General features: G+C 46.7%; 1 protein-coding gene across 3 annotated transcripts in view; it reads left to right on the forward strand.

Moving 5' to 3' along the window:
• Positions 1-24070, forward strand: part of C1QTNF12 (C1q and TNF related 12) — a 51109-nt gene that overhangs the window by 21431 nt on the left and 5608 nt on the right. For 2 of the 3 annotated variants that reach the window (XM_077931356.1, XM_028740827.2), the window contains exons 2-6: positions 8869-8988; positions 11668-11779; positions 13229-13410; positions 17930-18038; positions 18340-18430. In XM_077931356.1, coding sequence (XP_077787482.1) covers positions 8869-8988; positions 11668-11779; positions 13229-13410; positions 17930-18038; positions 18340-18430 — 614 coding nt within the window. The remainder of the gene's footprint in view (positions 1-8868; positions 8989-11667; positions 11780-13228; positions 13411-17929; positions 18039-18339; positions 18431-24070) is intronic. The other variant, XM_028740828.2, reaches the window with a different exon arrangement.

Here is a 24070-nt window from a genome sequence, read left to right on the forward strand (position 1 = left end):
GTCCAACTTGCACACCCAATTTTGCGATTCTCTGCACTTGGCCTCTCTCAGCCTCACTTTTCCTGGCCTGTAGAATGGGAGTAAAAATGGATGGATTTCAGAAGGTTCTTGTGTGGATCAGAGAGAGCTGGAAGAGAGAGTGGGCTGTCAGCTCATCTCCTTGTGGTAGTTGATGTGCTATATGGAATTATATATATTTTTGAAAAGTCTTAACAAATGTGTGGAAGGGTATGTTTGTATGCTAAGCTTCAGAAGAGTCCTGTTAGATGAGATCTGTTAGATGTTAACTGCCAATGGGCCCGGAGGCTTGAATCCTATCTACAAACAGCAAAATCATTCCCCAAGTGTCAGCATTCTTATAGAGCCCAAGCCCTGCAGAATTCGCACACAGGACGGAAGCAGCAACAGATTAGTGGTTCGTGGAAGTTTATGTAAATTAAGTGGGGGAACAGACCCTAAACAACCCAGTGAGGACTGAGCATGCCCAGAGGCCATGACTAATTGCCTAGTTGCTTGGAACCCTTAACAGGAGCATTCTACGCTGCAAGACTTTGTTGCAGACTCCATTTTTAATTATCATGGCCAATAGTCTGCAACAGATCTATCCTTCATCTTTGAGCCATTGCTATTATCCCATGGCAAGGAATCACATTGTCAGTGCATTATAATTTGCACATTATGAACAGGATGCAACCTAAGACCTATCAGTCTAAACATCAAAGAGAGAGGTCTGTGTAGAGATCAAGGTAGAAGGAGCAGGGAGCAGTGTCCCATTATTATTATTATTATTATTATTATTATTATTATTATTATTATTATTACTTTCCCCCAGACTGGGACTCAAGGCGGCTTACAAAAATTAAGGCAACACTGATAAAATACAGAAAACTAAAATCCAATAGCTAAGAAGTAATTAAACCATGATAAAATTAAAACAATATAAAAACCAATCTATTAAAATGCAGATGGCAAAAACAGCGCAGCACTCTTAAAAGCCCTTTCCTTTAAAGCAGTCAGCTCCCCAAGGCCTGCTGGAATACAACAGCCTTCACCTTCACTGGTGGAAGGACAACAAGGAGGAAGCCAGTCTAGCTTCTCTAGGGAGGGGGTTCCAGAGTCTGGGAGCCACCACTAAGAAGGCCCTCTCCTGCATCCCCATCGTACCTTGGAAGGTGGCAGGACCAAGAGAAGGCTCTGTCCCAAGGATCTCTGAGCTTGGGCAGGTTTGCAGGGGAGAATAAAGGTAAAGGTAAAGGGATCCCTAACCATTAGGCCGAGTCTGGGGTTGCGGCGCTCATCTCACTTTATTGGCCGAGGGAGCCGGCGTACAGCTTCTGAGTCATGTGGCCAGCATGACTGAGCCGCTTCAGAGCGGTACCTATTTATCTACTTGCACTTTGTGCTTTCGAACTGCTAGGTTGGCAGGAGCAGGGACCGAGCAAAGGGAGCTCACCCCGTCACGGGGATTCAAACTGCCAAACTTCTGATCGGCAAGTCCTAGGCTCTGTGGTTTAACCCACAGCGCCACCCGCGTCCCATAGCCAGTTGTAACCAGGGAGTCGTGGGCTTCCTATGACTAACCCTGATCAACCATCTGGCTGCAACTCTTTGGACCTTCTGAAGTTTCTGAGCACGTCTCCAAGGCAGCCCCTCTGTGTGCGGCAATCTGTTCAGTCTACTGGACCAGCCTCTGCTGCGGCCGTGGGTCCACCCCCCTGCTTTGGCTTCTTGTTCGCCGCGGTGGCTCAGCCACCCCATCTCGGCTGCAGGCATCTCCCTTCAGCTGCCGGAGCCTGCCTTTGCCAAGACGAACAGAGCGCAGCTTACACGCTCATTCTCGGGATTGCTCATGCATGCCATAGTAATTAAATAATAATACCACAAGGACAGAACATTCATTTTAGCTGTCAGTCACGCCGGCTGGCGGTGGGGAAAGCAGGGAGCGCCCGGCCTGCCTCTCTCTGAGAGGGATTTGTAACTCAAGGAAGCCAGCAGCAGTGGCCAGGCCTGCGTGGCTTCTCTTTGCGGCTGGTGCAAGGCGGCTGCAGAAGAGAGCCGTCGGGACTGCTCTCTGGCACGAGGCTCTGTTTGCAGCCTTTCCCACGCTCCTGCGATCGCAGAGCGCAGCCCGAAAGCTCACCAGCAAGAGATATATTATTATTACAGTGGTACCTCAGGTTACATACGCTTCAGGTTACATACGCTTCAGGTTACAGACTCCACTAACCCAGATATAGTACCTCGGGTTAAGAACTTTGCTTCAGCAGGATGAGAACAGAAATCGGGCTCCGGCAGTGCAGCGGCCGCAGGAGGCCCCATTAGCTAAAGTGGTGCTTCAGGTTAAGAACATTTTCAGGTTAAGAACAGACCTCCGGAACGAATTAAGTTCTTAACCCGAGGTACCACTGTACTATTATTTTGGTGGTGCTCTTTGTACAAACTTGCAGATAAAAAGGTAAAGGTACCCCTGACCATTAGGTTCAGTCGCGGATGACTCTGGGGTTGCGGCGCTCATCTCGCTTTATTGGTCAAGGGAGCAGGTGTACAGCTTCTGGGTCATGTGGCCAGCATGACTAAGCCGCTTCGGGCGAACCAGAGCAGCGCGCGGAAACACCGTTTACTTTCCCGCCGGAGTGGTACCTATTTATCTACTTGCACTTTGACATTCTTTTGAACTGCTAGGTTGGCAGGAGCAGGGACCGAGCAACAGGAGCTCACCCCGTCATAGGGTTTCGAACCGCTGACCTTCTGATCAGTAAGCCCTAGGCTCAGTGGCATAAGAAGCTGTCTTGTGCATTGCAGGGGCCAGAGCAAGTCAATATGCGGGGAGGTTGGGACATTTTGCATTACAGAGGATTGGACCAGATGACCAGATGATTGAGGCGTGTAATTTACAGTGCATTTACAGTGTGGAGAAAGTGAACAGGGGAATCTTTTTTCCTCCCTCTCTCATAATGCCAGAACTCGTGGACATCCAGTGAAGCTAAATATTGAATGATTCAGGATAGATAAAACGTGATCCAGCCGCAGGGCTCCTCTTTATGTCCTGATGAGAGAGATGGACTTCACAGCCATGCTGCAATCTGCTGTCAAACATCTCCCGATTCAAAGATAGTCTATCATGGAAGGTGGGGAGGAGTATACTGTTGTTCGATGAACACAAGCCCAAAGTCCTCCAGTAGAAAAGCAGAGTTCCAGCCAGGAGTGCCAACTTGAATAAAATATTGGGGGGGGAGGGGGAGGTAAGCCCCCACACTGCATAATCAATCCCATGATGCAGTTCACGCACACCGTTTTAATGGCAGTGCCCATCAACTTTGGGGGGATGGCCCCTTCGGCCCCTATGAGTTGGCTCCTATGGTTCAGGCTGAAAAAAAGTCCTGCCTTTGAGTGATGGTGGGGAACCTCAGGTTTGCGGGGTCAGATGTAGCCCTCTGGGGTTCTTATCTGGCTCCTGGATCTCTCCCCGGACCATACCCCTCACCAGTCCTTGAGTGTTTTTGCCTGACTGGATCATGTCCTTGAGCTCCGGATCACGCCTTTTTGCTTGCCTGGATGGAGGAGAGACTGGGCTGTGTTACTGTGTGTGGAAACTCTCCTACTGAATGAAGGTAAAATTTGCATTCTGGGCCCCACCCACATTCGTCTCTTGGCCCCACCCACCCTTGGCATGGGTCCCTGGGTAGGTCACCCAGAAGGGAATGTGGCATTCGGGCTGAAAAACCCCTGGTTTTGAGGCTAGGCCTTTGGTGGGAGAGCAAATGGCGAACTTCAAATCTGAGAGTTCACGCGAGGCTCAGAGAAACCCAAGGATTTGCGGAAGAAGGGGGGGGGGAGCTCTGAGGAGGGAGACTCCCTCCCCTTTTAAAAAAGCAGCCCAGTATTGGATCAAGCATGTTCAAGTGGGCACAGAATGCTGACTATCAGAGGGGTTAAAACAAAAAAACTAGGGCAGGAACAGAACGGGGTGTCCAGGGAAACGATGCAGAGCTGGCCGTCAGGAAGCCTGAAGAAGGCAGCATTTTACCTGGACCCTCTACCTGTGCCCTCTTGAATTTTTGTGGGTGCGTTCGAGGCAGGAGAAGTTGCTCAAGAAGCATTCCTCCCGCGCGCACCCCCTCCCAAGAAGTTTGTTTCATCGGCAGCAATTTGGGATCCCGTAAAACACTTGATTCCTGATCCCGTTCTTGGGATGTCTGCTTGACCCGAGGGTGTGCTTGACAGATCTAACATTGACACTAATTACTCAATTACCATGGAATGCGTCAAGGCTCTGCTGGAAATGACTCAGGCAGCCCCTTCCTTTGGCTCGCAAGGCAGACAGCTGCTACTCCACAAGCCCCCACCTGGGGCAAGAGAGGAGGGTGCTGAGTGAGCCAGGGCTCTCCAATGGCTAGCTCTTGGGCCTGATCTGGCCCCAGGAGTTGCTAGGACATATGTTATGTAGCTGTAAAAAAAGGGCGGGGGGACCTGAGACTTTCAACCAGTGGCGGCTGGTGCCTGCTGGGATTTTTAGGGTTCCCTCCTCCTCCTCCGTGCTGAGTTCTACAAGGGCAACACCGAGGGTAAGGAGGAGGAACCTGGCAGCCAGGGCTACCTTCCTGCCTGCTCTTCTCTTGGCCATTAGGAGACCATACAAACTGCAGCATGACGACAACCTTACCTTTTTATGTATATAGGAAGATAATAATAATAATAATAATAATAATAATAATAATAATAATAATAATAGGTGGTATCCAACTGAGTCTTATACAGAGTAAGCCAGTCTAAATTAATGTACATAACTTACTCATGCCCATTACATTTATTTCAATGGATCTACTCTGAGTAGGACTAACACTGGATCAAACATAATAATAAGTAAAGAAGACAAGGGACAGGCAGCTGATAGAAAACTCTTAGAAAGGGATTTTCTGATTCAGCTTCTAAATAGTAAGCTGATACTGAACTGAGCCCTTTGCTGAGTGGAGGGGACCCTCAGAGGAACTCTCTAAGTTTTCCCAACCATCCGGTAATTCTGGTTTGGGTGTCTTTGATTTCCTGATTTCTTTTTTTCCCTTTCTTTTTGCCAACGCCCTAATCTGAGAGGGATCCACCCCCCCCATCCAAGCCCCCTCCCTTAGATAAATCCCGACGTGTGCCAATATGCATTCTTGTTTTCAAATTTTGATACATTCTTTCCAGCATCCTCTCCCCGCCCCCCTTGCTTTCATTAACAAGCCCCGGATTCCAAGAGGTGATTCATTAAAGCTCCTGAGCTGACAGTTCATTCATTGGAGGGGCTCGTGACTCCCGGGCTTGTCGTCTTCTTCTCCCTGTTGATGATGGAACTTTGGCAAGGAAAGGGCCTGTGAATTGACTGGGGAGGCAGTCACTCCCAGATTCCATTTTTGACAGGCGATTGGTGGCAGTGGGCAGATGCTCTGCCACCAAGCTAGGGACCTTTTCTTACTAGGAACAGAGGAAGCTGACTTACGCCATGACAGCTTTGCTCTTCTTCCACAATTGGAGGCAGGAATGCTTCTGAAAACCAGTTGCTGGAAGACTCAGGAGGGCAGAGTTCTTTTGTGCTCAGGTCCTCCCTGAGGGTTTCCATACACACACACACACACACACACACACACACACACACACACACATATACAGTGGTACCTCGGGTTACATATGCTTCAGGTTACATACGCTTCAGGTTACACACTCCGCTAACCCAGAAAAATAGTGCTTCAGGTTAAGAACTTTGCTTCAGGATAAGAACAGAAATCGGGCTCCAGCGGCACGGCGGCAGCAAGAGGCCCCATTAGCTAAAGTGGTGCTTCAGGTTAAGAACAGTTTCAGGTTAAGAACGGACCTCCGGAACGAATTAAATACTTAACCCGAGGTACCACTGTACACACACACACACACACACACACACACACACACACACACACACCATTTTCTACATTATAAAACATACTTTTTTGTGTGGTGGAGTCTCCTTCTTTGGAGGTCTTTAAGCAGAGGCTTGACAACCATATGTCAGGAGTGCTCTGATGGTGTTTCCTGCTTGGCAGGGGGTTGGACTCGATGGCCCTTGTGGTCTCTTCCAACTCTATGATTCTATGATTCTATGATTCTATATCTTATACAGTTTTTTGACTTCCATCAATCACATCTGAAAATTTTCTAATCTTTTCCACTTAATTTACATTTCTTACTTTCACCATTACTTTTAAATATCACAACTAATGTCTCTCTTCTTTATCTTCTTTGCAATATTTCATATATTCCTCCTTACAAAACTTCTTGTAGTCCTACTAGCATAATTTGTTGATTACAGTTGCTCTTCAAATAGTTCGCATATTTATTCCAATCTTCCGTGAATCTCTGGTCCTGCAGGTTTCGAATCCTTCCTGCCATCTTATCCAATTCTGCGTAGTCCATTAACTTTGTCTGCCATTCTTCTTTCGTCGGTATTTCTTCTTGCTTCCATTTCTGGGCCAACAATACTCTTGCCGCTGTTGTTGCATATAAAAACGGTTTAATGTCCTGTCTATTAATGTCCTCACTTACCTGCCTGACGGTTTCCTAGAGGCATCTGGTTGGCCACTGTGAGAACAGGATGCTGGAGTAGATGGGTGTTGGGCCTGATCCAGCAGGGCTCCTCTTATGTTCCTACATAAGTCACGTCATTGATCCTCCCAGCTTAATGTCATCTACACCAGCTGGTCTTCAGCTGACCCAGACCCAAGGCCTGCCTCTGACACATGACCTATAATAACATGGGATCTGTTTTCACATTTCCACTTTTGATTTATACTTAACTAGCGGGGGTGATTTGATTTATACTTAACTAGGGACGCGGGTGGCACTGTGGGTTAAACCACAGAGCCTAGGACTTGCCGATCAAAAGGTCGGTGGATCAAATCCCCGCAACGGGCTGAATTCCCGTTGCTCGGTCCCTGCTCCTGCCAACCTAGCAGTTCGAAAGCACGCCAAAGTGCAAGTAGATAAATAGGTACCGCTCCGGCGGGAAGGTAAACGGCATTTCTGTGTGCTACTCTGGTTTGCCAGAAACGGCTTAGTCATGCTGGCCACATGACCCGGAAGCTGTACGCCGGCTTCCTCGGCCAATAAAGCAAGATGAGCGCCGCAACCCCAGAGTCGGCCACGACTGGACCTAATGGTCAGGGGTCCCTTTACCTTTACCTAGCGGGGAATGCCCAGGAATTTGTAGTTTGTGGTCGCACCGGAAACTTGGTAAAGTCACGGCAAAGTCATATTTCAGTCCACCATCTCTATTCAGAATGGCACTTGGCACCCAAATGTTGATGAAGAGCACTCTCCCCATCTCAGGAATCCTTGTGCCAAGCTTGGTGACACTATCTTGAGATAGTCAGCCACGACTGGACCTAATGGTCCCTTTACCTTTAATGGATGCTGTAAGTTACAGCCTGCACTGCAGATCTTGCAGTGAATGGTTGGGCTAGGTGACCAGAAAGTTCTCTTTATGATCACGCACTCGTAAGGGAACCAACAGAATTACCTGCCTTCATTGTTAGGCGCCCATTGCTTCCTTGCAGGGCTTAGGTGCTCTGGGCTTGTTGTTATCTTCCAATCAGAATGCCTGGCCTCAGTGCCCTCTAGCTGTGAAATGGGATTTTTTTAATGCTTTAAAACACAAGTAAAGCGTTTGAAAGCAGGAGGAAATGCTTCCCTGTGCATACCTTCTATGGGCAAAAATAAAATCTGCTTCTAATTCTAGTTAAAGTGGAAAAGAAGTCTGGACAATAGCGCCTTGGTGTTAATAGCAGGGGTGGACAGAAAGTAGATCTACTGGATCTCAGTGGTATGATTTCTGACTCCCTATTATTTAGCAATATTAGCTACAATGAAGGACTTCAGTTCTATGCACAAGTACTTGCCTAATCTAGGAGCAAGGTGTATGTAACGTTGAGCCTCGGTGTTCCCCAGCTGTAAAATGGGCCTTAATGTTGAAGTGTGCAGGCATAGCTTGCTGTTTCTTAAAATTGTGAGGTCTTTAAAATAATATATCTCCCATGGCTAAGGCTTCTGCTTTTGTTTTTTCTCAGTCTTAGCATTTATCTCCACCCCCAATTTTAAAAATATTTTTCCTCCTCAAGCATAGATGTGGCAGTTAATTTAGGTTTATGGAAAATGCAAGACAGCCATTCTGAGATCTGAATTTCTGAACTGCAAAATTTGATTTTCAACTTTGGAAATCCTCACGGGGAAACTGAAGTATTTTCAGCCCAAAAGTCAACCCTCAATGCCAAATTGAGAGGGGGGGGGGGGGGAGGTTCCAGGTATCAATAAAAATGGCTTTCTTTTCTGTTCCACTGAAGGAACCATTACTGACAGCTGAGCAACACTGTTTGATTATGTATCTATACATCTATATATGGGGTAATGTCAATTGAACAGTTAATGTGCAGAACAACAGGCCGTTGTGAACATTCACAAGACGTTGTGGAGAATGTGCACATAATCTGTCCATGAATTCTGCAGATTATGCAGTCTTCCAACAGGTCTTGGGGAATGAGCGTATCTCAACTACATTTTTGTATTTTCTCCAGCCAATATGCACAATCTCCAACAGGTTTGGGGGAATGTGCACATTTCCCAAGACTCTGTGGGAAATTATGAGTATACTGCCAAGTAAATGTGCACAGTTTGCCCGTAGGGGACATATTATGTGCACGTTTTCCGTGAGGCCTGGTGAATGTGCACAATGGCCGGTTATTATGCACATGAACCACTTAACTCACATTACCTCCAACATATTCACACGTAAACACACACATATATAATTGGCTGTGGATAAAAGACTCACAGTGCCCTCAATCCTTCTTCTTCTTTCCTTAGATGCTAGAGTCCCCAGACCCTCGCATCACTGACCCGCGTCGGACGTGGATTTCATTTGTACATCGTCCTGATGACGGCAGCAACTCCAAAAAGAAATGCAAAGGCAGAGATAAGAAATTAGTAGGTTATTCTCGGAAGCACTTTTAGCTGTCCATTACATCCATCGTGATAATAAACCCTTCCCTCTGGTTCTGAAGTTCAGGGTGGGAGTGCCGTTAATCTGTACAGTCAAAATGGCACCATCCATCTATGAGAGGGTGGGGTCAGTTTGGGGAAACTCCAAGGTTTGCAGAAGTAGAGAAGCATTTGGGGGGTGGGGTGGGAGGATTGCAGTTTTATGCATGTCTATTCAGAAGTAGTCCAATGAGGAATACTCCTCCTGGGATAAATGCAGGGCCGGATTTAGGTTTGATGAGGCCCTAAGCTACTGAAGGTAATGGGGCCCTTTATATGTCCAGCTGTCCTTTGTTAACAACAAATTGTCGCTTTTTGTTGTTGTTGCATATATGCTATATGGTAATTTATAGACCTAAGAGGTACCTAAAGCCATTTGCACATAACAAAATATGTATTTTATCAAAGTAATTGTTGAACTGAAATACAATTAAGTAGAAGTATATTAATAGTGAAATACAATTAAGAAGTATATTAATAGTAAAATAATTATTAAGCTCTAACTTAAAATGATTGGGGGCCCATTACTTACATCATAGGAGCCTACACAACACAAAACACTGTTGCTGTACGTAGGTTTTATTTTATTTGTTTTTATCTTAATGTTTTGGAAATGTACATCCAGTTTTTTCCCCTTTAAATTTTTTTGGGGGCCCCAAGAGAGTGGGGCCCTAAGCTATTGCTTTGTTTAGCTTATACGTAAATCCAGCACTGGTTAAATGTGTATAGGATTGCAACCTAGGTGTGTGGGTGTGTGGGTGTGTGTGTGTTTGGGGTGGGGGGCAGGAAACATTTTGCCACTCACATTCGTTTTGTGAGTCACCGACCCCCAGTTCCGTCTTCTGCCTGCCCAGTTAAAAGTTCTTGAGCCGCAGGGCTGCAAAGAACAGAAGAGGAGCCCTGTAGCTTATATCGGGCCCATGGGTGTAGCCAGGATTTATGTTCTGTGGTTTTTTGGGGGGGAGGGGGAGAGAAGGACACCCACCTGTCACCATCCTCTTTCTGGCTCTGTGTAGCTGATTCGGAACGAAACATCTCGACAACAGTTTTTTAAAATTTCTTTCTTTTGACTCCATGTGCTCAGAAAAACCTGTCATTTCGATTTCAGATATTCTGATTATTTCTACTTTCAGTTAAGTATTTTTATTTATTTACTGGATTGGGGGTGGGCAGCTGCTCCTCTGCCTCCCTGGCTACACCCATGATCAGGCCTAAGGATTACTGACTTCAGCATCGTGTTCTCACAATGGCCAGCCTTATGCCTCTGGGAAGCTTGTGAGCAAGACCTGAGTGCAACAGCAACTCTCCTCTCTTGCAGTTCCCAGAAAGTGGTATGCAAAGGTTTATTGCCTCCAATAGTGGAGGCAGAACAGAGCCACCATAGCTAGCAGCCTCCTCCTCCTCTAGCAGAAAACCGTGTGATTTGCTTTCGGATTATTCTCAGCTTCAATCCCTGGTGTCTGCAGTTGGGGGGGGGCTTTATCCTAGGAACAGAAGAAGAGCCTTCTGGATCAGGGCCCATGTTGTCCAGCGTCCTGTTCTCACAGTGGCCAACCAGGTGCCTTTGGGAAACCAGCAAGCTGGACCTGAGCACATGAGCATTACTCTGACCAAGTGTAGCCATCATGGCTAGTAGATGTTGATAGCCTTGTCCTCCAGGTCTACCAAATCATCTGCCAAAGACCCTGAAGAGCAAATGCCAACGATTTGATGTTGGGCTAAGTCACCTGGGGTAAACCTTTGCCTGCTGAACTACAACTGCTGTCATCCACCCTGACCATTGGCTACCCTTGCTAGGGCTGATGGGAGTTGTAGTCCAGCAACATCTTTTTTTTAAAAAAAAAATAAAAAATTCTATTGAATGATTTTATGTTACAAGAAACATTACAACCATACTACCACTAAATATAATTGAGAAATAAAAAACACATACCGGTACATCAATATTTAGTTAGTTATTTGTTATTTACTGTCTTATTTCCTCCCAAACATTCCATACGAAACACACGTATGTACAGACACACACAAAAAATTTAAAAATGATAATAAAGTAAATATTTTCCCCCTTTTATCTTTCAAAATCTTTTCTTCAATTTTGACTTCCTGTCAAGTCCCTTCGCATGTGTTTTATCTTACAATCGAATGCACACAAAACAATAAACCTTTCTATAGAAATTCTATGTAGAAATTCTATATAAATTTTCTGATACATTCTGAAAACATAATAAATCCTTAATTGTTATCCAGCAACATCTGTTGAGCAGAAAGTTCCCTAGCCCAGGATGGCCTGACCCAGCATCTGACAGCTTTGCTTGTGGACTTGTCAAAAAAGGCAGCACCACAGATCAAGTCTAACTGTGTCGCTTCGTTCCTTAAAACTGGCTTTCAGGGCAAATTGTATTTTAATTGTCGGGTTGTATTTTCTACCCACCCCACCCCCCAGTTTGTATTATTCTGTATTTTGTAAACGTGGTGAGTTTTGCCTTGAAACCCAACTTGGGAGAAAGGTGGGATATAGAATCTATGAAATGAAGGAGTCAAATAAAATAAACCAGGCTAGCGTATTTATCACGAACGAGGTTTCTGAATCCCCTCCCTCTCCCCAAACTCTCTTCTTTCTTTCAGCGTGGGCTTGTTGGACCTCCAGGACCCCCAGGCCCTCCAGGACCCCCAGGGGCTCCAGGGGCAGAAGTCACCCAGGAAGTCTTGCTGCAGGAGTTCAAGAAGATGTTAAAAGGTACGCGGGTTCAAGAGAGGCCGGCCTCCTTCCAAGCTCAGGCGGCAGCATCTTCCTCTCTCCTTCTTTTTCTCAAGCCCTCTTTTTTTTTTTACTATGTCTCTGTTGTTGTTGTTTAGTCGTTTAGTCGTGTCCGACTCTTTGTGACCCCATGGACCAGAGCACGTCAGGCCCGCCTGTCTTCCACTGCCTCTCGCAGTTTGGTCAAACTCATGCTGGTAGCTTCGAGGACACTGTCCAACCATCTCGTCCTCTGTCGTCCCCTTCTCCTTGTACCCTCCATCTTTCCCAGCATCAGGGTCTTTTCCAGGGAGTCTTCTCTTCTCATGAGGTGGCCAAAGTACTGGAGCCTCAGCTTCAGGATCTGTCCTTCCAGTGAGCACTCAGGGCTGATTTCCTTCAGAATGGATACGTTTGATCTTCTTGCAGTCCATGGGACTCTCAAGAGTCTCCTCCAGCACCATAATTCAAAAGCACCAATTCTTCGGCGATCAGCCTTCTTTATGGTCCAGCTCTCACTTCCATACATCACTACTGGGAAAACCATAGCTTTTACTATACGGACCTTTGTTGGCAAGGTGATGTCTCTGCTTTTTAAGATGCTGTCTAGGTTTGTCATTGCTTTCCTCCCAAGAAGCAGGGATCTTTTAATTTTGTGGCTGCTGTCAACATCTGCAGTGATCACGGAGCCCAAGAAAGTAAAATCTCTCACTGCCTCCATTTCTTCCCCTTCTATTTTCTGGGAGGTGATGGGACCAGTGGCCATGATCCTAGTTTTTTTGATGCTGAGCTTCAGACCATAATTTGCGCTCTCCTCTTTCGCCTTCATTAGCACCACACATTTAAGCCTCATCTGAAGCATGTTCAGAACATCAGAAGAGGCTCCCTGCTAGGATCAGGCCAATGGGTCCATCTGGATCACTGCTTCTCAAACGCCAGCTGTTTTGGGACTACAACTCCCATCATCCCTAGCTAGCAGGACCAGTGGTCAGGGATGATGGGAACTGAAATCCCGAAACAGCCGGAGACCCAAGTTTGGGAAACCCTGCTCTAGATAGACCAGCAAACTGATCTCACAGTGGCCAGCCAAATACCCCAATGGGACATTTGCAAACAGGCATTCAGCACAAGAGCACTTTAAATGTATGGTGCTGCTATGGCCTAAGGCTGTACAACACCAATGATTCCGCCCCCCTCCTGGGAACTTTATTTTTTTATATATAATTTTTATTAAGACCTCCTGGGAACTTTAGTTTGTATAGGGGGCTGGGAATTGTAGTTCTGTGGGGAAGGGGCAAACTACAGTTCCCAGAATTCTTTGGAAGGCAAGGCAAAGTGCTGTAAACAGATGGTGTTCACTCAGCCAAACTCACTCTTCCAGTTGGACAGAGAAGCCGGATTCTCAGGGCCAACAAGATGGCCTCCTATTTTCCCCCCTTTTTCTTACAGAAGCCACTGAGCGGCGGACCCCTCCGGCTTTGCCAACCCCTCTGAGCGAGGCGCCCCCTTTGCTGCTCTCCTTGGAGGAGGCATCCCCCTACCGGCGAGTGGAGGAGGCTTTTCACTGCAAACTCAAGGGCCAGATCGTTGTGGACAAGAAGACCTTGATGGAACTCCAGAACTTCCAGATGGTGAGGAGACCACATTTCTTTCACTAGCGGGCGTTATCGGACGGTGTGAGGCACATATTGGGTTGTAGCCAAGGCTAGTCCTGGTTAGAGTAGACCCACTGATGTTAAGGACTGACTTAGGCCATGGCTACTTCCCCCAAAGGATTCTGGGAGCTGTCATTTGTTAAGGGTGCTGAGAGCTGTGAGGAGACCCCTGTTCTCCCGCAAAGAGCTACCTTTCCCAGAGTTTGTAGTTTATTTCCTTTAAGGATTTCATAACCCTCTCAGCCTTGGAATGGCAAGTTTGAGTCCCAGAGCCATTCTTCAAGCTCAGTGAATTGCAAAGAGCCTCTAAAAGTAAAATTTCTGCATATGGAGGTTGGAAGTGGGGGGAGGCAAAGTTCTCTGGAAGGATAATCCTAGTGCCATGCTAATTGGCGTGGAGAGAGGGAGACTTAAGACATCTTAATAGCCATCAGGGGCTGTAATGGAGGGAGTCAGTCCTTTCTTAATTATGTTTGGCGGATTCCTGGGGCCTGCCCGTGCCAAGGGGTACGTTGGTGCCAGCACTTGTGGGCCTGAGCAGGGCGTGTTTGGGGCACGAACGTAGCCATGAGTCTGCAGCACAGTTGCTGTGGGCGCCGACAGCAGGATGAGAGGCCATCCTGGCGACGAAAGGGAAAATAGGGCCCTGTCAAGGCGGCATTTCATCACCTCTGTCTTCGGGTGTATCTGCAGACTGAACGCAAAGTCCTTGGGAATCAGAAGTGGAGAGAGAGACCTGTTGCGCTCCAGCCCTGCTTGTGGGGTTCCCAGAGGGCCGTCTGGTTGGCCACTGTGGGAACACGGTGCTGGGCTGTGTTATGTGTTGGGCCCAGAGGTGCCAACTTCTCTGGACAATTGAGGGGGACACAAAGTCTTGATGTCACGTGTGGGTCCCTCTGAATATTGAGGGGGCCCAGCCCCTTAAAAAAAAAAGATTGGGGGTCCGTAGTGCCTCAGGCTCCAGGAGCCTGTGCCCTAGTTTGGGTCTAATCTGCCAGGGCTCTCATTCATCATTCTCCTCCTGGATAACTTTACTAGAAGATTCGACAAGTTCATGAAGGACATGGGTATGTTTAGCATAGGGAAAGAGAAGACTGAGAGGAGATACGATAGCCCTCTTTGAACATCTCAAGGGCTGTCACATGGAAGATGGAGCAAGCTTGTTTTCTCCTGCCCTGGAGGGTAGGACTCGAACCCATGGCTTCGAGTTACAAGAAAGGAGATTCCGACTAAAGTCAGACGGTATGAGCTGTTTGACAGTGGAATGGTCTCCCTTGGGAGGTGGTGGACTCTCCTTCCTGATGCGCAGCGTAAATTAATAATGCAGAGTTTTTAAGTGAAAGAATAAGAGCTTTGCTGAGTTAAAATAAACTTCTTCATAAACAACATGGTTCTGAACCGTTAGACTGAGATTACATACTGACTCTGCTCACAACTGAGGCAGACTGACTCTAACTGAAGTCTTACAGAGAACACACAGAGAAAATGGCTGCTACTTATAAGGAGAATGAGACACATGTCAGAGTGACTCAACAGTTAGCAGCTGGCCTGAATAACTTTAGTAGGCCCAAATGATTGTGCAGTCCCAGCACTTCCCAGCCTGCTTTGCTGCTTCTGCTTTCATGTGTCTTTGTCACATGACACTTCCTTGGAGGTTTTTAAGCAGAGATTGGGCGGCCACCTGCCATGGATGCTTTAGCTGAGATACCTGCATTGCAGGGGGTTGGACTAGATTACCCTTGGTGTCCCTTCCAACTCTCTGATTCTCTGATTCAATGGCTACCAATGGCTAATAGCCACAATGGCTATGTTCCCTCGCTACTGATGGAGGCAGGATGCTGCAGGACACCAGTGGCTGGGAATCACAATTGGGGAGAGCTCTGAGTTTCTGCTTGAGGGCTTCCCATAATGAGCCTGTGGTTGGCCAACCTGAGAGCAGGATATTGGACTCGATGGACCTTTGGCCTGATCCAGCAGGGCTCTGCTTAGGCTCTTATTATATCTCCATGGTTCTGGTGAAGCAGATGCTCTACTGCCGAGCTCAAGTCCTCATAAGGAATGGAAGCACTATGTCGACTTCCTTTCATTCTGCAAGAGACAGAGAGGGAGAGAACGGAGAAGCCGGAGAGAGAGAGAGAGAGAGAGAGAGAGAGAGAGAGAGAGAGAGAGAGAGACGTGAAGAAACAGGAATGTTTTATCAAGCGGTAATTTACTGGTGCCGGAAAATTGCCTTCCATTTCAAGTCCGCGGTTTGGGAGGAATTAAGTCGCTGCCTCCGTTTTAGTTTAATTGCTTTTAACAAAAGGGGGGGAAGGAACAGAGCTGCCAAAAATGGGTTGGCAGCTTGTGCCTAACAGATTGGAGGGGGACACACACACACAAATTTGAAAAGGGGAGTGGAAGGCCCCATACCATATACTAGGGGTGTCGAATGAGCAACTGAGAAGAATCAAAGCTGTCTTATGCACGGCCTTTGGCTTGACATTACTCTCTACCATCCTACTCTCCAAAGTGGTACAGCCTTCCAACAGACGCATCATAGTGCTGATAATGCCAAGGCTGCAGGTTCGATCCCTGTATGGGACAGCTGCATAGTTTTGCATTGCGTGGGGTTGGACTGGGTGATCCTCAATTCTACAATTCTATGATTCTATGTAGGTTTGCTGTAGCTCTGTAGCTGTTGAGCTAACTCAAGCAACCCACTCATTTTATCTGATTTTTATTGATAAACATATTATGTGTATCTGCCCGTTTTGTGGATTTTAGCTGTGTTTTATCCATCCTTTTACGATGGATACTAAGTCCTTCTAAGAGATAGAGCCATCGAAATTAATGGACCTACATCTGTCATGTTCATCCATAAGAACATAAGAAATGCCCTGCAGCTGAATCAGGACAATGGTCCATCCAGTTCAACATCCTCTTCTCACAGTGGCCGACGACATGCCCATTAGGATTGCAGTCTTATCTGATGGATGGTTTGATGGAGGATCTGTTGTATATTTTTTTTACTCTTAATGTTGTTGTATTAATATGCTGAGACCTTTGGGCCGAACACTATATAATCGTTATCATCATAAATATTATTATTAATAATAACAGTAGTAGTAACAACAATTACAATAATATTATTATTATTAATAACAGTAGTAGTAACAACAATTACAATAATATTATTATTATTAATATTAGTAGTAACAACAATTAAAATATTATTAATATTAATAGTAGTAGTAAGAATAAATATTATTAACAGTAACAATAATTACTAATGGTAATGGAGTTACCTAGGCAAAACCAGATTTCTCTCTCTCCTGAAAAAAACCCACCCAAATTCTGATGTTGCAGCAACAGCAGAACCTCCAATTAATGGGCTTTTTCTTTCCTTGGCACATTAAAGCTAATTTTCTCCTCCTCCCTGACTTGAGCCAAACCCACACCGCAGGAGCCAAAGATAACAATAAACACCCGCACTGAGTTTATTTTAGGCTAAGTCCGATAATCTTTCCTGCCAGCTTTGCAACTGGAGACCTCTCCCTTGCATGGCAGCAGCTAAACCCGGGGTGGGAGGTGGGGAGTGCTCTTTAGGCCTCCTCGGTCGGTCCCCCCAAAAAAACTGTAGAGATGAAGGCAAAGAAAAACAAAGGCCGCTAAGCCCTCCCCAATGGCACAGAAGAAAGTGATTCGGTAGGGCTAGGGGTGCATGTATAGAGGGAGGTTGGAGAATTTTGCCAAAACAGAAACGGGAACAGAAATGGCCAATGTATACTTGCTCGTCCTACATCTGGAACGGAAGTCAATTGGGCGAACATGATCAGCAAATGATACATAATTGATTATGGTTCCCTGCCTCAACTCCTCATTTGCATTGTTTTTTCTTTGCAATGAAATGAACCGGGTGGAATAACGTCACAACCATGTTCCTGGGATAGAGCTCAGTTGGTAAAGCGTGAGACTATGAGTTCGAGACCCACTTTGGGCAAAAAAGATTCTTGCAATGCGTGGGGTTGGACTAGATGTCTCTCACTGCCCCATCCGACTCTACAGCCTTATGATTCTTATGTAATCAAGCACTTGGCATTACGGATGTTACGATTTTGTTACAGTGGACAAACGAGACGAATGGTGCCATTTTTAGTGAAAGGCTTAACTGGGGGAAAAGATTGAATGTTAAACCACTCTGGGAATTGCAGCTCTGTGAGTAGAATTGGGGGGGGGGGCTCCTATCAACTCTCAGCACCCTTAACAAAAGACATTTCCCAGGATTCTTTGGAGGAAGCCATGACTGTTCAAAATGGCATCACAGAGCTTTTAAAATGTGGCCTAAGGTGGATGCAACTAAGAGATTCTTGAATGTCAAGCGGTCCAGTGATGTTTCAAGTCAAGGACACAACTCAAGAAAGCTTCTGTGTGTTATGAAATAGAGAGAAGGGGAGCAATGGAGGCGGGGACCAGGGTCTTGTTGGATTTGTGACGGTGTTCTTTTTCTCCCTAGCCTTCGGCCAAAGGAGCGTTCCTCCGGGGATCTGGTTTGAACTTAACCACCGGGAGATTTACAGCATCTATATCTGGGATTTATCAGTTTTCGGCCAACGTCCACATTGGTGAGTGGGAACTCTCGCTGCTGGCAGATAACATGTCCTTTTGCCTTCGTTTCCCAGCCGGTCTGGTCTTGAAAAAAGAAGGTCAAATCTAACCTTACGGAAGCTGGTTCCTCTAACATAGGGACCTTATTTATGCCCGAGGGGCCACATTTGCTTCTGGGCAACCTTCCAAGGGCCACATGCCAGAGGCAAAAGTGAGTGGGGCGATAAATGTTGCTGTTAAATTTGCATCGTAGGCTAATTTCTGTGCACACATCTCTATATTCATTATATACCCTCCTTCCTTTTCTTTTTCTCCAAGACCACAGTGAGCTGAAAAGTAAACTACAGCTTCGAGCAAGAGACAACGTCCGGGTGTTGATCTGCATCGAATCCCTCTGTCATCGCAACACGTAAGTCACTGGGATGCTGCTGCAATACCATCTCAGGACATGGGTGGGGAACCTTTGGACCATTGTCCAAATGTGGCCTTTGTGTCCAGCTCTCAGGACTCTCCCCAGGCCACACACCCTCCCCAGCTAGGTCTCTCCCCAGCCCTGCTTTGTACCTTCCTTGAGCACCTTTGCCTGGCTGGAACATGTCCTTGAACTCTGAACTCATGCCTGCAAGAGAGGGGTGGGTGTTGAAACCAGCCTACTGCGCAAAGGCCATTTTAAAATCCATTGCTCCACCCACTTTTACCTCTGGCTCCGCCTACCACTGGCATGTGGCCCCCAGAATGCTGCCCAGAAGGGAATGTGGCCCTTGGAATGAAAAAGGGTCCCCCATCCTTGTTCTAGCATCTTTACGGCAGGTCTAATCTAAGGTTTCTTTCTCAATGGATAATTGAAGTAACAATAAGAACAACAACAGCATTATCCCAGCCATTCTTTCCTCCCCGAAATACACTTGAATCTCAACTTATGCTGGTCAGAATAACACCAGCACATTATGAATAATAGGATTCAATAATAGGAATCAAAAGGGAACTTGGAGGTCATTTTGCTCCACCCTCTGCTGGGCGCAAGATCTTCAATGCTGGAGGCAACTAAGATAATGAGAAAAGCTCTGCTGGATGAGGCCAATGGCCCATTGGGGTCAGGCATCCTGTTCTCTCAGTGTTCATCTAGATACCTACAGGAAGCCCCACCAAAACAGGGCCCATGGAAATTAAGAACATAACTAAAGCCTGCTGGATCAGAGCAAAAGCCCATCTAGTCTAACACCCTGCCAACCAAATGCTTCTTCTGGAAATCCTGCAAGCAGGACCTGAGTGCAACAGCAACTCTCCCTACTTTTGAATGCCAGCAAGTAGACATCTTGCTTCCAACACTGAAGGCAGAACATAGATGTCAGGCTTAATAGCCTTCTTCTCCATGCTGCTTCCCTGACTAACCAGTTTCTGCATAAAAACCTTCAGTGAAGCTGAGCAAGGCACCCTGTTTCACCGCTCTTATCAGTGAGGCTCTGCTCCTATCTTTTAGCCGAAATTGACTTTCCTGCCCTTTCCACCCCCCTCGCTCCTTCGTGCTGGAGCGACAGAAAACGCACCTGCTGGATTTTCCTCAGGACAGCCCTTCGATCCTCTCGTGGTCTCCCCTTCATTTTCTCTTCTCCAGGGTTCATGGCTTACCCTGGCCCACGGCCGCCATCTTTGTTTTGAGTGGGTCTTTGGAAGTTGACTCATTCTGGAGCATTCGGGGGTCAAAATGGCTGCCGTGCACAAAAATATGGCAGCCTCGTGCATTCAGACCTGTCTCCCATGGCAACCACCTGCAGCTCTTCCGAAGGCCTGCAGCTCCTCAATAGACCTCGTTGAAAGGGCTGTGTCTCCTCAGTAGGCCTCGTTGGAAAAGCTTAGAGATCTGCAGTTCATTCGGCAGAGGGCAGTGATGTTCCCCCAGCCCTTTCTAAAACACCCCCCATGCTTTCCTTGCCCCCAAACAGCCATCTTGGGCCTTTTCTCTTTCCTGATTTGTTCTTTGTCTGCCACACTCGCCACAACTCTGTCAAAACAAAAGTGGGGAAAATGTCCTCAGAACGGGTCTCTGCTGGCAGCTCTTGAAACCCCACGGAAGCCAAAAAGTGGAGCTGGAAGAAAGGTTTGGGAGCGCGGCTGTGCCAAAGACCCCCCCCCCTTCCTCTTCGTGACTCAGATGGAACTGATCTCGCTGTTAAAGTTCTAATTTAAACACTTTTATTGGAGGAACAGAGAAGAAGGTGTGGAATGCTGAAGAATTAAAAAAAAAAACCCAGTCCAGGCCTTGTTCATAGACTTCGTTGGCTCCCCCAAAAGACGCCATGGAGCTTGCAAGGAGTTGTTGCTATTAGTAGCAGTGGGTGCTGGGAGATGGCAGAAACCCCTTGAACCTGATAGTTTGGCAGATACCACAGCAGGGAAGAACATAGAGTCAGCAATAAATGGCATTCATAACACGAACACAAAATCCACCACAAATCAGGAGCTTAATACACCAATGCAGCCAGTTGATGTTTTCCATGGGGAAAATCTGGGTGAACAGATATGTTTTAAGCAAGGGCCAAAATGCCTAATTAGGGAAGTGAGGATGTGTCCCATTTCATTTTTTCATTTTTCCAGCCTTACAGTCAGTTCTCCACATTTCCTCTTGCCTTTTTCAAAGAAGCCCCGCGTGAAAATTCATCTGCTGTTTCGTGAGAATTTCTCCCAATGTATCCATTTTCATATGCGGCTTTGCCGAATACACAGATGTTTGTTTTGCAAGCCATTTCCCCTGATATAATGCATATTTGTATACCATTTTTCCTTATATGCACTTTAACCCACAGTTCCACCAAGCTTATTTTCATTTTTCGCATTTCTATCCCACAAGGAACTTGAGGTGGTGTGTACATGGTTCCCTTCTTCCTCCCCATTTTGTCCTCACATCAACCCTGTGAGGTAGGTTAGGCTGAGAGGCTGCACCAGGCCCAAGGCCACTGTTATGTACTGAAGTTCTCACCCTGGGCCAGCAGGGGGATACTGTAGATAGTTATGCAAATAAGGGATCGAAAGTGACGTTCAGTGATTGGATAGTTTTAGAAAGTTGCTACAGTTACGTTGTACTGGAGCTCTATATAAGCAGGCTGACTGAACCCTTCAGTTCAGTTCTGTTTTGGCCTGTGAATAAACAAGAGCTGTTTGAAGAATCGCTGTGTCGTCTGATATGTTCACCCACAACTTAACAGCCACCCAGTGAGTTTCATGGCTCCTTGGGGATTTGAGCCCTGGTCTCCCAGGTCCTAGTCCAACACTCCAGTCACTGCACCACACTGGTGTGAAGATAAACACTAGCTTAGTTTTTTAAAAAATAAATTTTATTGTTTATAGCCCAGTGGCCCATCACAATACAGTATGAGCAGAAATCGCACAGCTACAAAACTAAAGACATTGCATGCCACCAGACCAGGACAAATCTACAATGTCCAAAATTTAGAAACGTTCCTTCTAGTCAGCATCCCTGGGCTTTGGCACTTGCACGAACCAGAAAAGTTGTTCTTACCTTTCTTGTGCTAGTACAAATAGTGTCACCCTATAGCTGATGCACATTTTGACATCTGCCAGAACCATTTAATTTTCGAATCATCCGGTTGACTTTCTAAGACGATCTGAAAAGGGGAGACCTGGAGTACTGTGTCCAGTTCTGGGCACCACAGTTCAAGAAGGACAGTGACAAACTGGAACGTGTCCAGAAGAGGGCAACCAAAATGGTCAAAGGTCTGGAAACGATGCCTTATGAGGAACGGCTAAGGGAGCTGGGCATGTTTAGCCTGGAAAAGAGGAGGTTAAGGGGTGATATGATAGCCATGTTCAAATATATAAAAGGATGTCATATAGAGGAGGGAGAAAGGTTGTTCTCTGCTGCTCCAGAGAAGCGGACACAGAGCAATGGATCCAAACTTCAAGAAAGAAGATTCCACCTAAACATTAGGAAGAACTTCCTGACAGTAAGAGCTGTTCAACAGTGGAATTTGCTGCCAAGGAGTGTGGTGGAGTCTCCTTCTTTGGAGGTCTTTAAGCAGAGGCTTGACAACCATATGTCAGGAGTGCTCTGATGGTGTTTCCTGCTTGGCAGGGGGTTGGACTCAATGGCCCTTGTGGTCTATTCCAACTCTATGATTCTATGATTCTATGAGACTAATTTAGCTCTGGGTGAATCATACAATGGGCGATATGAAACATAATGTAAAAGATGCTCAGTAGACCTTCTGGGGTTCAGATGTGAATATTTCCCGGCCCTATCAGGAGATGTTGGACAGGTGGTCTACCCACCAAGCCGGGGTCTCTTCTTCAGCTTTGGAGCAATTGGCCATGCTTGTAAAGGCTACTCCAGTTGCTGAAACAGAGGCGGAAGAGAGCCTCCGGCAAGTCAGGGGGCTGTTGCTCTTGGACCGTCTCTGGATAGGGGTGGATTCAGGTGAACGTTGGAGTTGGTTTTTGGCATGGCGGCTGTGGAAACTGGGAGCAGTGGAGTGAGGCGATGGTTTCCGTTCCCTCGGGTTGCCTCACCTCTTATGAAACATGACGAGGCCAGGGCATCGGCTGGCTCGGGGCATGCCTCTACCACCTGCCCAACCTGGCAGTGCCCCTTTATTAGGGCTTCGCTTGCACCTGCAGGGTGGGGCAACCTGCCTCCGGAGGGCATGAGACCTGTTGCAATGTCGGTAGGAGAGCAAGCCCAAACGAGCCATCAGCTGGCAAAACTGGTGAGAGCGAAGAGCATGTCGTAAACATGGGGGGTTGTAGCCAACGTCGGCCCTACTCAGAGTAGATCCATTGAAATGAACCGGCGCGGCTAATTTAAGGGTTGCAGCCAACTTTAATCCTCCTCAGACTAGACCTTTTGTTGTACCCAACTACACCCTCCTCAAAGTAGACCCTAAGTTGGCTGTGGTCATTAATTTCAATGGACGCGTGTCTGACATTATTAATGGTCACGTCTAATTTAGGTTAACATTAAGGGTCACGTTTAACTTAGGTTTGTTCATTTCAACAGGTATGCTCTGAGCAGAACTTATTTGGCTACAACCCATCATTTTTTTACTTGGTTAGTCATCTGCCTTAGAACCCAGGGATGGATGGAAGAGATTTAAATTAATGTGTTTGTTGCTGAAACATCTCCATTTTGTTTTGCTCCATTTCCTCCAAATTATCTTCAAAAATTGACTGTGTGGGGAACCTCTGGCCCTCCAGATGTTGCTGAACTACAACTTCCGGCAGGCGTGGCCAATGGCCAGAGGGATAAGGAGAGTTGCAGTTCAACAAAGGTACAGGGCCAGAGGTTCCCCACACAGTCATTTCCCTCCAAGACAATTTGGAGGAAGTTGAACAAAACTTTCAAATAGCCCATTCCTATGCATATACAGTGGTACCTCGGGTTAAGTACTTAATTTGTTCTGGAGGTTCACTTTAGCTAATTGGGCCTCCCGCTGCCGCCGCACCGCCGGAGGACGATTTCTGTTCTCATCCTGAAGCAAAGTTCTTAACCCGAGGTAATATTTCTGGGTTAGCAGAGTCTGTAACCTGAAGCGTATGTAACCTGAAGCGTATGTAACCCGAGGTACCACTGTACAACCGGAAGCAAACTGGTACTCTGTTCAGTGGGTAAAGGTGCAGAGTAAAGTTAGGGCCAGCTTACTAATACATCTGGCTTTGCAAGCCGGCAGAAATCACAGAGGAAACAATGAGAGCATACTGCAATTGGAGGGGCAACCCAAATGATCAAGGGGATGGAACAGCTCCCCTATGAGGAAACGTTGACACATTTGGGTTTGTTTTCTTTTAAGTTTAGAGGAAAGGCAACTAAAAGGTGACATGGCAGAAGTTTATAAAATTATGCTTGGCATGCAGAAAGGGGACAGGGGAAAGTGTTTCCTCCTTCTCTCATAACGCTGGAACTCGTGGACATCCCAACAGAAGCTGAATGTTGGAAGCTTTGGGACAGAGGAAAGGAAGAGCTTCTTCAGGCAGCACATAGATAACCTGCGGAACTCACTTCCACAGGAGGAAGTGGGGACCGCTAACTTGGGTGGCT

This window comes from Podarcis muralis, chromosome 7, assembly GCF_964188315.1.
Source record: "Podarcis muralis chromosome 7, rPodMur119.hap1.1, whole genome shotgun sequence".
Classification (NCBI taxonomy): Eukaryota; Metazoa; Chordata; class Lepidosauria; order Squamata; family Lacertidae; genus Podarcis; species Podarcis muralis.